The sequence below is a fragment of the Antechinus flavipes genome, chromosome 5 (genome assembly GCF_016432865.1).
Source record: "Antechinus flavipes isolate AdamAnt ecotype Samford, QLD, Australia chromosome 5, AdamAnt_v2, whole genome shotgun sequence".
NCBI lineage: Eukaryota > Metazoa > Chordata > Mammalia > Dasyuromorphia > Dasyuridae > Antechinus > Antechinus flavipes.
The window spans coordinates 295,844,436-295,859,741 of record NC_067402.1 but is presented as its reverse complement, the minus strand read 5'-3'; the positions used below and the strand labels follow the sequence as shown (position 1 = coordinate 295,859,741).

At 59.8% G+C, this 15,306-nt stretch overlaps 1 protein-coding gene across 1 annotated transcript in view; it reads right to left on the bottom strand.

Moving 5' to 3' along the window:
* Positions 1-624: 624 nt before the first annotated feature.
* The window catches only part of SMC1B (structural maintenance of chromosomes 1B), a 41,577-nt gene continuing 26,895 nt past the window's right edge, over positions 625-15,306 (bottom strand). The window contains exons 15-25 of the mRNA XM_051962886.1: positions 15,176-15,282; positions 14,364-14,505; positions 9,221-9,366; positions 6,394-6,547; positions 5,895-5,993; positions 5,649-5,805; positions 5,198-5,352; positions 2,565-2,716; positions 1,814-1,883; positions 1,169-1,279; positions 625-785 (exon numbers count right to left, since the gene is read on the bottom strand). Coding sequence (XP_051818846.1) covers positions 672-785; positions 1,169-1,279; positions 1,814-1,883; positions 2,565-2,716; positions 5,198-5,352; positions 5,649-5,805; positions 5,895-5,993; positions 6,394-6,547; positions 9,221-9,366; positions 14,364-14,505; positions 15,176-15,282 — 1,407 coding nt within the window. The 3' untranslated portion in view covers positions 625-671. The remainder of the gene's footprint in view (positions 786-1,168; positions 1,280-1,813; positions 1,884-2,564; positions 2,717-5,197; positions 5,353-5,648; positions 5,806-5,894; positions 5,994-6,393; positions 6,548-9,220; positions 9,367-14,363; positions 14,506-15,175; positions 15,283-15,306) is intronic.

The window sequence follows — 15,306 nt, the reverse complement described above, 5'->3', positions numbered from 1 at the left end:
GGTTACTGTGCTGACTGTGGGGACAGTTAGCTGAGCCCCACCCGTTACTGGTGTAAGGCACCTGCAGCACCTGGGGCCGCCCTTAACCCCAGTGCACTGATGGGGAAAGGTCACAGGGTCACACTGCTGTGTCCCACCCACTGCAGGGAAGGCTTGAAGGGCCGTTGCCCCGCCCCCCGTGGGACCTGGACAGGAAAGAGGGGGATGGGGGGCTGAGGGTGAGCCCGGGGCACCGCCTGGGGAGCCGCAGGGCTTGAGACAAGGGGGACCAAAGGTCAGGGGGTGGGGACCAAGGAGGCTGGAAAGCAGGACGCCCCTGGGTGCAGGACAGAGGGCAGACCAGGTGGCAGGTAAAGTGGCAGAGGTGGCACCTGGTGACAGAGGTGACAGTGATGAAACGGGTGGCAGTGACAGGAGGTGGCACTTGGTGACAGGAGGGTTGGCCGGTGCCGTGGCGGGCACGGTGCCAGGGAGGGAGCCCCGGGCTGGCGGGATGAGCCATTACTGCTCCCTTGGGGACACCCTCCGTGTTAGCCAGGGAAGCAGGTGGAGGTGGGGGCGGCCCAACAGGCCTGGGGCATCCCTCCATCTCATTTCACAGAAGGAGCCACAGCAGAACCCAGCTCTGCAACAAGATTTATTCCCCGGGGGTACCCCAAAGTGGGGGGGTCTCAGGCGAGCAGGGAGCGGCCGTTGCGGCGCCTGCCTCGGTGCTCCCTGTTGTTGCTGTCCGGGTACACGGACAGGTCCAGGGTCAGGACTCTGCTGAACATGCAGTCCCCTTGCTGGAAGGGAAGCGGACATGGGGGGAGGGAGTTATTTAAAAGCTGGGTCTCCTCAAAAACTCCCCCCCCAGGGGCGCCCCAGTGCCCGGTGCCCGTTTTGCAGCCGATGGGGCCGAGGCACCAAGGCTCCCGACCCAGGCTCCGTCGCCTTCGTTGGCCAATGCCGACCAGCCAACGATTAATGAGGAAGGCGCAGAGGGGGCACTGACGGCCCGGCACTGGTGGTCCCATTGCAGTGACAGGTGTGGGGTGGAGGGGGTCCCAGTGAGCGCCCCCCAAAGGCAGCAGAAGGGCCTGAGGCCCTCAGTCCAGAGGCGCGAAAGAGGCGACTGAGGCAGGAGGGGACTGGGCCTGCCAGCGCGCCCGGCTCCTGCGGGCATTACCTCGGGGTAGATGCCCACCAGGGCGTCGGCTTTGGAGTAGAACTCCTCCTTGAGAGAAATGACGATCATCTGGAAGTGCTCCCGCGTCTGCTCCCTCATGTAGCTCGACACCTGCCCGGCACAGGGACACAGCTTGTAGCCGGGGCGGCGGCCGGACACTCGGCACTGGCTGCTGCGACCGCCCGGGGCTCCCGGCCCTTCCCCGCTGCCCGCCCAGGAGTGTGGGCTGGGCCGGGGGGCTCCCACAGACCGTGCCCCCTCCAGCCCCCGTCCCTTCTCAGGGAGGGGCAGGGAGCTGGCTGTGGCCGCCCCCCAGGCCTGGACCTCGGTCCTGACCCCACTTGATAGAGGAGGAAGATGAAACTAGGGGGTTATCAGGGTCAGGGGTCACCCAGGAAGGAAGCAGAGGAGGGGTAACAGGCCATTTCTGCCCCCACACACAGTCCTTCGTGGACACGTAGGGACCCCAGTGGGCGTGGGCTGACACCTAGTGGTGCTGCTTTGGCCCATAGCAGCTCCTTCCCCGAGAGTCCCCTCTGAGGACCCCTCTCAGAGCCACAGGGTGAGGGGCCAAGTCCCCCCGAGGGGTGGGGGGCTCTGGTCCAGCCCAGGCCTCTGAGCAGGGGGAGGCCCCATGGGACTCACTTTGTCGATGTTTGTGTTGTCCAAGGCCGCGTCCACTTCGTCGAGGACAAAGAATGGCGCAGGACGGAAGCTGAAAGAGACGAGCGGGGCCCGGGCCCAGCAGCCCCCGCCCCCAGAGGCCTCAGCACCCAACGCAGCCGCGGCCCCCCTGGGCTCAGACGGTGTCTGGTCTGGTCCCACATGGGGGGCGAGTCTGGCGTGACCGGGGGCTCTGCCAAGACTTCCATGTGGGACATAAAAGGGCCCGTCTCCAAGCCAGCTCTGCCCCCGGCGCCCCCTTCTGGAAGGACAGACCCCTGACCCTGGGGGCAGGGGCACCTGAGGCCATCCCACCCCAAGCTCTGGAGCTACTCCGAAGCCGAGGCCCTGGTGGGCATCTCCCCCAGCCAAAGCAGCGCCCACGCTCCCGAGTGTGCCCGGCACCGCCTGGCAGCGTCTGCAGGAGAACGCCCGCACAAACTCGCCACTGTTCCAACTGGGGCGGGAGAGGCAGAGGTGGCCCTTAGAAGGGGGCGGGCTGGGCACGGGGGCCCCAATCCTGGGCCTTCCCTCTGACTGCGGGCCTCAGGCTCCTCATCTGTGAGCCAGGGCCACTGTGCCCGGCGGGGCCCAGGGCAGCGGCTAGGATGCCGGCTCCCAGACTTCCGGGCCCCACAGCCGCTCCCGTGGCACAAGCGTTTTGGGGTTTGGGAAAAGGGACAGGCCGCCCCTCGTGCGTGCGGCGAGGAGCCCCGCGGCGGCCCGCACTCACCTGTGCACGGCGAACAGCAGGGCCAGCGCCGCCACGCACTTCTCCCCCCCGGACAGGTTCTCCATGGGCATGAAGCGCTTGCCCGGAGCCACGCAGTTGTAGCTGATCCCTTCCAGGTAAGGCTCTTCTGGGTTCTCGGGGCTGAGGAACGCCTGAAAGGGCGTGGGAATGAGCGGAAGCCGGCCTCTCCTCTCCCTCCCCCCGCCAGGGGAGCCCCCCTCACGCCATCTCCGTGCAGGCCCCCGCGCTCCTTGCATCTCTTGGGGGCACGCACACATGCACACCCAGGGACCCCGTTTCCCACCAGAATGGCAGCAAGGCCCGGCCAGAGGGGCAGCAGCTCGGGGAGCCTGTGCCATATGCTGGTGCGGCGCTGATCGGGCAGGGTGCCCAGCCGAGAGCCCCAGGTCAGTCAGCGGGAAGCACATGCCAGGCGCCTACTGTATACAGCCTACTGGGGATTCGAGGACGGGCAAAATCGGCCCCCCAGCTCAGGGGCTCGGGACCTGTCCCCCAGGGGACACCGACTGCGGGAACCCGTGCGGTACAAACCAGACACAAGGGGGTGAGACGGAGGGAGTCTCGGGAAGGCACGGACACCATGGGGACAGAAGGTCGGGCCTCCCGTTTCTGGCACTGGGAGAGGGAGTATCCTGTCCGTGTGGCTGGTGCCGTGCTGGGGGCCAAGGGGGGAGGGGCCGGCTGATGAAGGCTTTGGATGCCCTGGGGGAATCTGAGTTTGGGGGGGGGGGAGACCAAGTCAGCCCTGTGCAGGAGGGCAGCTGTGGATCAGGATAGGGACCCCCACCCCCAACCAGGGCACAGCCCCGCAGCGGAGCTGAGAGTCCGGCGATGAGGACGGGGAGGGCTCAGGGGAAAGAGAAGGGCTGCCAGGGCTGCGGTGTCCACGGGACCATGGGCTGGGAGGTCTCAGAGTCAGTGAGGGGGGAGATGGAGGGGAGGGGGGCAGGGCTGCCCCACAGCCCCCAGAGTGGTCCCTGCAGGTGCCAATGGCATCCCCGACTGAAGGGCACAGAGAAGAGAAAGGGGATGCCCGGAGGAGAGCAAGGAGGAGCCTGCCAATGTCAGCCCCCAATGCCAAAGGCCCGGGGTTAGGGTTAGCAGTGTCCGGCCTCCATTCTGGGCTCTGGCTGTGAAAAGGCCGAGCGATGCAGGGCCGCGGGAGGGCGCAGGATGTTTAAGGGTGGGCAAGGACCCGTTTGTGAGCGAGGGAAGAGCCAGATTCAAAAGGGCCAGAGAGCCCAGGGGTGGCTGGGCTGCGGCCACGGGGGGACCAGGATCCCCAGAAGAGCCCACGGGTTTCTGAAGAGGCAGAAGAACCGAGACACGATGGCCGGCACGCAGGGGAGTGCCCGGAAACCTCGGCCTCGGCCTCCCCAACTACACTATAGCCTGCGGCCACATGGACGCCGATAAAAGGGGGCAAGGCCTCGAGATGTGGCGCCCGACCATCCTGTCTGTCTGTCGGCTAGGAACCTGTCCACAGGCCGCGGCGCTCCGGCCGGAACCGAACTTGCAGCGGCTGCCTGGTTTAAGGCTGAGAAAGGAGCTCCCCGGGCTGCGCCTCGTCCCGAGCCCTCATGGGGAGCACGGGCGGGACGAAGGTCGCCAGGACAGGGGTCGACGACCTCTGGCTCGCAGAGGTAGCACTGATGGAGGCAGGTGGCGAAGAGCAACTAAGGAGCCTCTGGGGAGGTCAAAGAGCAGCGCCCCAAGGCTGGACCGGAGGCTGGCAGCAAGAAAGCAGACCTTGGCAGCTGGTCCCGCACTTCCTGGCAAACGAGGGAAACAGGAGGGGGACGGGCCTGGCCCAAAGAGCGCCGCAGAAAGCTGTGGCCAAGCCGGCCAGTGCAAGGGCGGAGACGTCCGCTCGCCCCCGGGGTCCGCGGCTTCTCAGAGCGGGCCAGCCGGACGATAAGCTTTTAAAGGCGGGGCTGGAGAAGGGATTGGGCAACCCCGCCAGCATCTACCTTTGCCGGGGAAACCCCAACCTGGGTCACGGAGTCGTACACAGGAGAAAAGGGATTAAAGAGCCAAAAATTCCCTGGAAGCTGAAAATACTTTGGCTTCATAACAAGACGATGAGACTCACCAGAAAAGACCCTGGTGCTGGGGAAGGGGACGGCAGAGGAGGGGGCGGACAGGCAGGGTCACGGGAGCAAAGAGCAGGTGCTGGAAGAGGGACTGGGGGCCGGGAGTCGCCCAGAGTCGGCCGCGACTAAGTGGCTCAAGGCGCACAATACAGCGCCCCCACGCGGCTCCCCGAGGGCAGGCCTGCCCAGCCCGGGGCCAGAGGCTGACTCCATGCGGCGCCCCGTCCGGAGCAGGGCAGGAGTGGGACAGCCGAGGGGGAGACAAGCTCCCAAAGGCCCGAGAAGTCCCAAAGCACAGTCCCAGGCTGAGGAGGCGCGGCTCCGCCCCCCTGAGCGAGTGGCCGAGGCAGAAATGAGCCCCCGCCGCAGGGGGACGTGTGACCGCGGGGAAGTGCGCGGCCTCAGACCGGGAAGGAGGCCGTCACTCCCCACAGATGGGCCTCTGCCGCCCGACGGCGGGGCCTGGAGACCGGGCGGGCCGCGGCCCCTGCTGGGGGGAGCCCACGGGCGCACACGTACCTGGGCACCGCTGTTTCTGCAGAGCTTTTTGTAGATATAATCGACGGACAGTGAGACGTGCTCAAAGCACTGGCTGAAGAGGTCGTATCTCCTCTTCTTCACCTGCTCAAACTCTTGTCTACAGATCCTGGCTTCCTTCCTGCTGGCCTCGAAAGCTGCGAGACAGTGATGGGGACCCCTTGTGACGGGGACCCCTTGCCTCGGCGGCCCCTCCCAGGCCCGCCCCCGGTGGGCTGCTCCCCCACGTTTCACGGCACCCACGCTCGGGTATCACCCAGGAGGTGCCTCTCCCCCCAGGGCGGGGCGACCCCGCATCTAGGGGCAGGGTCTCCTAACAATGACCGGCCTGGGCACCCCAGACAAGGACAAGGGCCCTCGGCTCTAAGAAGCGGATGACCGGGACCCGGGGGCAAAGGCAGCGCAGCCAGTGGCGCAGAGCGGCCTGGCTCACCATCGATGGACTCCTGGAACTTGTTGCGGACGGTCTGCAGGTTCTGCTGGGCTCGCAGGTTGGGGGCCGTGGTCTTCAGTAAGACGTCTTCCTGGGTCGCCAGCTGCTGCTGCAGGAGCCCCAGCTGAGTCTTTACCTCCTTGTCAGACTCCAGATCCTGTGGGGCCAGCAGAGGAGGCCGGAGTTCAAGCCCCCGCCCCCCCCACGCTGGCCACCCCCGCCCCGGGACGAGGGTCACTGGGTCACCTTCAGGTCTCCTCGGAGGCTGCTGTAGTCTATCTGCAGGGTCCCTTCCTGCTCATACATGGCGATGGTGCTCTGCGTGCTCTCAGGTTCTGCACCCACCTGCAAGAAGAGGCGGCGTCTCCAGGGGACCTCAAGCCCCGCACCTGTGACTGGGTGCATCTCGGGGGCCTGGGAGGCCCCCGGGTTGGGAGGAGAATCGGCCCACTCCCAAATGCCTTCCAGGATGGGGACCTCACCACTTCACACGAAATTTATTTCACTTTTTAACAGCGGGACAAAGCGCTTCCATCTGGTTCCCAACAAGAAGCTGAGACTCCTCTCCCCAAATTCTACCCTGGCACTCATGAGCAGCCCCAAGCACAGCTCTCTGACACCGGCCACAGCCTCTCCCCGAGGCTGGCCGAGGGAAGCCCCCCCCCCGGGAAGCCCCCCCTTCCTCCCCCCTCCCCCACCGGACAGAGCCGGGGCCGCCACTCTGCAGCCCGGCCCGCCACCGTACCGCCACGTGGATGATGTCGTCCAGGGAGCCCGACAGGAGGACGACCTCGATGTCCTGCACCTTGCAGGCGAGCAGGATGTTGTGCCTCTCGAGCCGCTGCTGCTCCAGGGCCGTCTGGACGGCGACCGTCTCCTTCTGCATCTTGCCCACCTCCCTGCGAAGGCGCGCTCATGTACTCGGGCATGTCCACGCACGTGGGAGGCGCCGTGACGGCCCGGGCTCAGCCATGTCAGGCCTTCCAGGCCGAGACAGACGGGATCCTCCTGGGGGCCCTGGTAAAAGCTCACCCCTCACCCCAGCAGCAGCACACACGGGCCTAAGCATTTCACAAAATCCCAGCCCCCCTCCCTCATCGAGACAGCTGGAGTGCCCCAGAAATCCCAGTATGATGGACCCCCGGCTCCCGCCCAGGAGGAGGAGAGCTAGAGGGGCCTTCCTGGAGTTCTGGAGCCCCGAAGGCCCGCCCTGGAGAAGGCAGCAGCCGCCGCCACCAGACTTGTGCCCAAAGCCCAGACAGACCCACGGATGGGCAGAGGCAGAGAGGTCCCTCTGCGGGGTGGGCTTCCCCTGGACTCCGGAGGCATTTGTGGGAGACTGTTGGGGGCATCCTGATAGGACTACCTTACTATCCCTTTCTGGAAACTTCAGGCAGACTGATGGCAGCTCACTAGGGACCCTCTAGCAAGGTTTCTGCTCGTCTCAGGGGGGAGGTTGGGCTGAGGGAACCCCACCAAGGAGGCTGGAAGGACAGTGGCATTCTGGGGCAGCTCTAGCAGAGGGAGGGGTGCGGGGGTCATGGGAACTGATGAGATTCCCGAGCTATGTGGGGGAGCAGAGCAGAGGACCCAGACAGGGCCCTGGAGACCCTCCTGATCAGAAGCTGTGAAGGCGCAGTCTGAGAGGGAGAAGAACCAGGACGGGAGTGAGTATGGGGGAGGGGAGGAGGAGGGCTGGGAAGAGGTCTCCGCTCCTGCTGGTCAGGGGGACATCTCAGCAGCCAGAAGGGAGGAGCAAGAATGGCCCCCGCTCCTCTGCCCTGGGCGCCCAACAAGGCCCTCGTGTTTGCTCGCTTCAGTGGTGAGCTTTCTCTTCTTCTCTTTGGGAAGCCCCAGGTCTTGAGCCATTTCTGGGTCCCCAGAGCCCCAGCCCCGCTTTTCCCTGGAGGGAGCACTCACTCAGCTCCTCCCCTTCTGGTCTCTCAGGCCGTCCCCGCAGCAACAAGCCCCTCTCCCTTCCAAGGCAGGGCTCTCGGCCCTCCTCAGGGAGGCGGACACCCCTCGCTGCTTCCAGACCCTCCCTCGGCCGGCCTCTCTCTCGAGTTCCTCGCTCAAGCAGAGCCCACCAGAAAGGGGCCCTCGATGCTGCCTCAAGGTGGAGAAATCCCACTGACGAGTCCCTCCGCGCAGCTGCTACGAGCCTCGGCGGGCCTCGCTGCCGCTTGGACTCCTCTCCCTTCGCTCCTTGTGATTGTTCTGCTTCCCCACCTCTCTGAAGTGACCAGGCCTCTGCGCTGCCCCATCCCGCGGCCTTTCCCTGGCCCGGCCCCGCCCTCCCAGAGCGCTCTTCTCTCCAGGGGGTCCCCCTGCTGACGGCTCCTCATCTCCTCCGCTCAGTGCCCCTCCATGGGGGCACCCTCTTGTCATCCCACACTTCCCCTGGGGCTTTCCTCGAGCCAGGGCTGGGATGCTCACCGCTCTGCCCACATCTCCCACGTCATCCGCCGGCCCCATCCTCACTTCTCCAACTGCCCACTCGACTTTCCCCACTGAGGTCCCGTAGCTCTCACGTAACCTCATCCACACCCCCAGCCCCTCGGGCTGTCCTGGCCTGCTCCCGGTCCAAAGGTGCCAAGGCCTGCCGAGCAGACATCTCTGATACACCCATGGGGCAGAATTCTCAGGAACTGGGGACTGATATTGGGAAATCGTGACTTCCGCGCAGCGCCCCCCACCTCCTCATTTCCTGTTGATGCACAGAGCACCAGCACCCTCAGTGCCCCTGGCTCCCCCGGGCCCTCCTCCCTTCGTCACCTCCGTCCTACAAGCCCCCTTCTCTGATGCTGGCTGCTCACCTCTTCCCACTGTGGGCCTGCCTGTGTCACCCACCCACCCCATCAGCCCCTTCCTTCCTTCCCAGCCTTCGTGGCTGCTCCCTGTCTCCTGACTCCGGCATTAGCCCTGCCTGTCCTCCACACCCGGGCACGCCGCCGCGAGCCCCCTCCAGGCCTCAGCTGTGAGGACCCGCTCCCAATGCTCCGTAATCAGCAGAGCCTGAGATGACCCCCCCCCCCCCAGCATCCTGCAGTTATCTTACTTGGATAGTCATTTGCCCCGTTTCCACGTTAGGTCGGGAGCTCGAGGGCAGAGACTGATTTGGGGTTTTTGGCCTTCCTTTGTGTCTCTGGCACATAGAAAGGCTTGACCACAGTGAGGGCCATGTGCTCCCTTGGGAGGCGATGATTCTCCCTCCTCAGAGGTCTTCAGGCAAAAGCTCAACTACTATTTGTCAGGTCGCGCTGCCATGGGGATTCTTTTGTGTGGGGAATTATACTCGATGATAAAAAAGGGGACCCTCCTCACTCCCAATTCTGAGCTTCTTTGGACTAAGTCAAGGCTTGGGTAATCCTCGTGCCTTAGCCCAGTGTCTGACAAGGTACTCGATAAATGCTTATTCCCTTTCCTCCTGGATGATCATGACCTAACTATGCTTGGAGCAGATGACAAACTATAGAACAGCAAAAAGAAATGGTCCACGGTGCTCTGAAACGTCCACACGCCTGGAACCCCGGAAACCGGGCCCAGTTTTGTCAAGTCATGCCAGCAATTACCTGTTGATGGCCAGAAGCTTCTTGCGCGCCTCCTCCACCTGGCCCTGCATCTGTTCAATGTCCGTGTTCTGCGCGGTACACACGTCCTTCAGCTGCTGCCGCTGAGCCATGAGATCGTCCACAACTCGCAGGCAGCTTTCTTCCACCTGCATGGAGAAAAGGCCTTAGTCCGTCTCCCAGCTTCTCACCCCCTCCAAGCAATCACCCAGGCCTGAGGTGAGCAGTGGAAGAGCACGGTTCTAGGCCTCCAAAATACAGTAAATCAGCAAGATTTTGCTCAGGGGCAGGGGTGAGGGCTGTGCCCGCCTCACCGGCGCTCCAGTGGAACTGCCAGGATGGGAAAGTCTTTCCCCAGACACTCACCAGCATCTCCTCTAACTTTCAGTGCAACAGTGATCTGGGATACCAAACGGACAGTTAAGTGACAGGCCAGGGCTCAAAGTGAACTCGGGGCCTTCTCATTCCAAAGCTGGCCTAGAACCAACCACTCACCACGCTGCCGTATCTGGCCAACAAGGCCAAACAGTCTAAATTTGGCCCATTTTGCTGGAAGGAGGTCTATTTTTCATTTTGAAGCTGACTCTGAATTCTAGCTCAGGTTTTTCTACGTAGCCTTTTTAAAAGGACCAGGTTTTATTTATGTTACAGAAGTCAAACAAAAGTGCACTAGTGGACACTCTTCTAAGAATCAGCTGCTGCAAAGCAAATTTCTGATGCCTTCTAGGTTTTTTAAAAGAGTTGTAAGAGACCTAACTCGAAGAAACAGCCAAGATTCTTTAAGAAGCTGAGTATTCATTCATTTTCTTGGATTCAAAGAATTTTGGGACCAGAAGGAATTTGAAGTTCCCTTTATGCAATCTGCAAGGCTGGTGGGCTTGACTTGGCTTCCTGAATCCATTAATAAAGGGAAGATTTGTGCCCATCTGGAAGAAAGAGTGGTGATCACTTAAAGGCAGAGTGGCTTCCTCACGGAGATCTCCTGCCAGATTTTATTCCCGAGGTGGTCATTAAAATGGCAAATCGGAACATCCCTCCACAGCCAGACAGACTACCCTTGTGGACAAGATGGGAAAAATGAGCACAGACAGAAGTCCAGTCGGGCAGACTGAGAACTGGCAGAACGAGTGCAAGAAGACTTAAGAAAGAACCAAGATCAAGCAAGAAGGAAGTCAGCCCTTGCACCAGTGAGCGTTTTTAGAAATGGCTTAGAGAAAAGCAGGATGAGCACATGCGCAGGTGATGGGAAGTTTGAAAGGACAATTCCCCGGTGGAATGGGCGAGTGCAGGTCAACAAGAGACTCCAAAGCTGGACTGAACCTAATAGATTGGAGCTTGATCTCCAAGGTCAACATCCTTAGGACAGGAAGGACAAGAGGTCGTGTGAAGAAGAGCCACCTCAATGACACTGACAACTGTCTCAGGGTGAATCAATGTAGAAAGAAGGGAAACAGCAGCACACAGAAAATGCAAGCACACTTGCATTCAGCATCACTGATACAACAGATTGCTCAAGAATGGCACACCTAGTAAGAACATCAAGATTACTCCTGGTATCCAATTCGAATTCACCAAGACTTACTACGTGCCTGTTGCTGCACATCCAAAGACGAAACTAAAGCAGTCCCTGCCCGCCCTCAAGGAACTTCATTTGGAAAATATGCTTATATTCTGGGTTAGGAAAAGTGCCCAGACTTTGATATCTAGAAAATCACAGACAGGAGAAAGAATCTTATGTACAGTGAACAGCAAGGCTGCCCCTTTTAACTGGATTGTGTCAAAGGAGAAAGAAGAGCTGGAGTCAGACTGTAAAGGATTTTAAATGCCAAGCAAATGCTTGGTTTCTTTCCCATGGAAACAAGGAGCAAGTGAAACTTCCTGAGATTTTCCAAAACAAGGAAAAAATTAAGAGACCTGCTGTGTTTTAACCCAGTCGATTAAGGCACAGAGATCATAAAAGACAAATGAGACCGTTTCAATAAGGTAAAACTAAAAGGCTTTTGTATGGATCAAATACATGAAGATAGAGTAAGAGAAACTGTGGCTTGGAGAATAGATTGATTATCACTGCTAAATACACACACCCACAATTCTCTAATAGATAGCTGAAAGATCTGTGCAAATCACAGGATGCCCCCAATCACTAAGAGTTCAAGAAATCCCATTCCAACCACTATGAAGTGTCACGATCCCCACCAGGGAATCAATCAAGATGATCCACAAAGGGGCCCGGAGGCCTTGGCACAGTGGCCCTAGCGGTAAAGCTGTCTTGATTTGAAATTATGTAAGAAGAGGGACCAAACCATTCACACTCTGACTCCAGGATCATCTGAGTCAAAAATGAAGGTCCAGACTATACTGAAGTATCACAGCAGAGCTTTTGTGGTAACAGAAACTGGAAACAAAGTGAACACGTATCAATGGGGAATGTTGCTCGACAGCAGAAACTGTGGTGTAAAAACAGAAGGCCTGAGTAACAGCTGTCTCAGGCAGCAGTTACAGCGTACTATCTCGAGGTCGCCTTTTGCTGATAACTAAAATAGCAGGTCAGAAAATGCTGTCAATAGTTTTCCTGGATTTCTCCTCTGATTGCTAAGATTGCTGGCTGGAAAGAATTACTTATAGAACTTAATGACTAAGGAAATCCAGAGTAGTCATTCGTGCTTCCATGTTGACAGTGACCTAGAATTAGGAAGACCTGGATACAAATCGTGCCTCATAACACTTACTAATGTGTGTGCTCCTGGGCCAGTCACTTATTTTCATGCCTTTACTTCCTTTTCTGTAAAACGAGGCAGCTGTGCTCGATGGAACCCTATGGCTCCTTGCAGCTGTCATCTAGGATTCTGTAGTGCTGTGGCTGCACAGAGGACTCCAATGGAGTGAGGGGACTCGGAGTTTGTTAGTGATGACTTAGCTAAGGACAGAGGTGGACACTCGCTCTGGGTGTGGACAATGCCATCCCGGAAGGGCATCCGTAGGGTCAGGGTGGTAAAGCACCAAACAGAACCCCGAGGACAGGTACAAGGAGCAGCAGCACCCCCTGGGCACCCGTCCGGCAGCTCTCGTTATCAGCACATCCATTTCTTCTTGAAGCCAACTTCTGTTTCCCCATAACTTCCACCCCTGCTGCTTTACCTCAAACCCTCCAAGAAGGCCCCTCTCCCCTTCACCCTCCTTGCTGGCCTGGCACTCACCAACGCATCAAACATGGCGCCTACAGTACAACACTCCAGAGGGGGTGCGCTGCCATGTCCCCTCCTCAGTTCTGAGAGCTGCACCCCACGACTGCTTAGCTTTCTGGATGCTGCCTGCTAAAACCTCCATTTCCAGGCACACTGCAAGTCAATAGTGTGTTCTCCCATTGAGTAAGAGGAAAGTAAGCAGGGAAAACCCGCGGCTCCCGGTAGCTTCCCACACCAGTCTCCTAGGTAGCAGCAGGCGCTGGGGAGGCAGCGCCACCGGCCTAGGGTCCTGCCCCTGCTCCCTTCCCTGTTCCTGCAGAGGGCTGCCCTGGCCTCTCTGTATCTCAGGCTCCTCCCTGCCTCCTCCTTCGCCCAGATCCAATACGGCGCCAGGGCCTGCCGAGTTCACCTTGGCAGCATCTCTCCAATGTGACCCTTCCCTCCTCTGATGTTCGCCTGGCCCCCCGGACTCGGATCCACCTGGGGGTAGGCTTGCCACCACAGGACCCCCCCCTCAGAATCCCACTGGCTCCAGGTCAGGGAAATGGGTGCCTCTCCTGAATGCCCCGTGGAGGACACCCATCCTCTCCTTTCTGACAGAGGGCAAGGCCAGTCCCCGCCCTGGCTTGGCATTGGGGCAGCACTCCCCGAAGCCGTGGCCATGGGCCCCTCTCCACCTCCATCCTGCCCTGGAAGCTCCCTTTCTTGCTAGCCAACTTGTCCTTGGTGGGCTCCTCCTCTGCACCTCCTCCCCTCCTAATGCACTCCCTGCAAAATCCTTGTCTCTATCTCCTGGCTTGGGGCACACGCTGGGCTGGAACATCACCCTCTCGGGGCCCGGGGACAGCCCCAAGCCACATCCCTGGCTGCTCTCCTCCATCTTTTGTCCTGCTCCAAGTCAGAGCCACTCAGAGCCGCACTCCAGCCCGTCCCCAAGGCCGGACGACCTACCACATCTCTTGGCTCTGCTGCCTCCTGCCTCCTCAGCCTAAGCCGCCCGTCCTCTCATGGTCTCCTCCCCTCAGCCTCTCCTTCATACACCTGCCAAAGTGCTTTCCCCAAGCCTGGATGTGTCACTCCCATCCTCAATCAACTCCTGTGGCTCCCTATGGTCTATAAGGTCTATAAGGTTCCACGCCCTCCAGTGTGTATCCAACACTACGTTCTCTAACTGCCTTCTAAAGCCCTCTGCAGCCCGGCACCACCCCCCTTTCTAGACTCTGCTGGGGCCCCACTTGCCCCCTCTGTGCCTCAGCAGACTGAGGCCCAAGCCCGGAAGGCATCCTCTCCTCCCTCCTCCTTCCCCTGTATCCTGCATGACGACCCCCCTGCCAGGGCTCCCCTCCCCAGGCCCATAAATGATCTCGGGCTTATTCCACGTCCCCATCGCCCAGCTCTTGACACAGCTTTAGGCCACAGCCGAGTGTCTGAGGACAGAGACTGCGCTTTTGTCTCTGTGACCTTAGTGCCTTTAATGAGCCGGGCTGGGGGCCCCATCAGGAGTCAAGAAAGCCCATGTGGTCTCTGCCGGGCAGTGTGCCCCTGAAGAGACTCGGGGGGTTGGGGGAGTGCCCAGGGGCAGCATGCAGGGGTTGGGGCGGGGAATGCAGGCTCTGATTTCACGCCACAAAGAAGACTTGGGAAGGATGCTCTGGCTCCCTGAAGGGCTGCGTGCGGACCTCATGGGGCAGGAGCAATGAGTGGAAAAAGTAAGAAAGGAGACCCAGAGGCAGGGGCCCAGGCTGCCAGTGAGAGTTCACCCCAAGGGGACTAGGCTGCGCCAGGACTCCCCCAGGAGGGTCTCCAAGCAGAGGCAGCGGGACCCTGGGAGGCCTTTTGGCTCAAGGCTGGGTGGGCTCTCTCCACTGAGTTCAAAGACTGACTGGCAACAAGGCATGTGACCAGCCTCCCCCTCCTTCCAAGGCATCGGGTGGGCGGGCAGTGCTGGGAGCCCCGGCTACCTCCTTCAGACTCTCGATGTCGCTTGTGTCTTTGAGGACGGCCTCTTTCAGGGCAGAAACCTTATTCGTCTTCTTCTTCAGTTGGTTGTGGCTATATTCAAGCTGAACGTTCAGTCGAGTTTTCAGTTTCTCAAACTCCAGCCTGGAGACAAAAAGAAGGTGGTTCTGGGGCTGCTTCCTGCACCCAGCACTCGGTGGATCCCCCTGGTCTGTCCTATGAGGAGCGCACACGTGCTCTCGGCCTGCTGTTAGCCCCTGGGGTGCTCCCAGCAGCTCTGACGTGGTGGTGCTCACTGCAGGGGGCGAGGCGTGGTACGGAGAGCAGCCCGCCCTATCCAGCGGCCCTAGGAACACCAAGATCCCAAAAGCTCTGGGGGAGGGTAATGCAGGAGGGAAGGGACCTGCCCCCTGGAAACTTGCCTGGTTGCTGTGGTTCCCAAGCTCCAGATTCAGCCCTGGGCAGCAATCCCTTTCCTGTCCACGTCAGTGAATACCCCTCCCCCATTATAGGCTTGGGTATGAACGGATTGGGTTCCATGATCTCCTATGGACACCACATAATTCTTTATACTTTGTAAAGGGTTTTCCTAATGAGGACCTCCCTGGGAAGGGGATGTCAACGCCACTGTCCCCTTTCAGAGGAGAAACAGGACTCAGAGAGGGTCAGGGCTGTGCTGCCACGAACAGTTTATGCATGATCAGGATCTGTGGCTCGAACCCCCAAATCCCAAAGGAATGTGTTGCCTTTCCATGCTCTCCTGTGAAGTTTAAAAGGGATTTCTGTGCAAAATAAAAGGGGGATGGAAAGGTACCTCTTCTTGTCAATTTCTTGCTGCTGTTTCACGTGCTGGTTTTCATATTCACGTATGTTTTCGACGCCAATTTCTTCACAGAAATCATGGAAAATTTCATCTTCCACCTTAAATGATCCAAATCCAGTTCA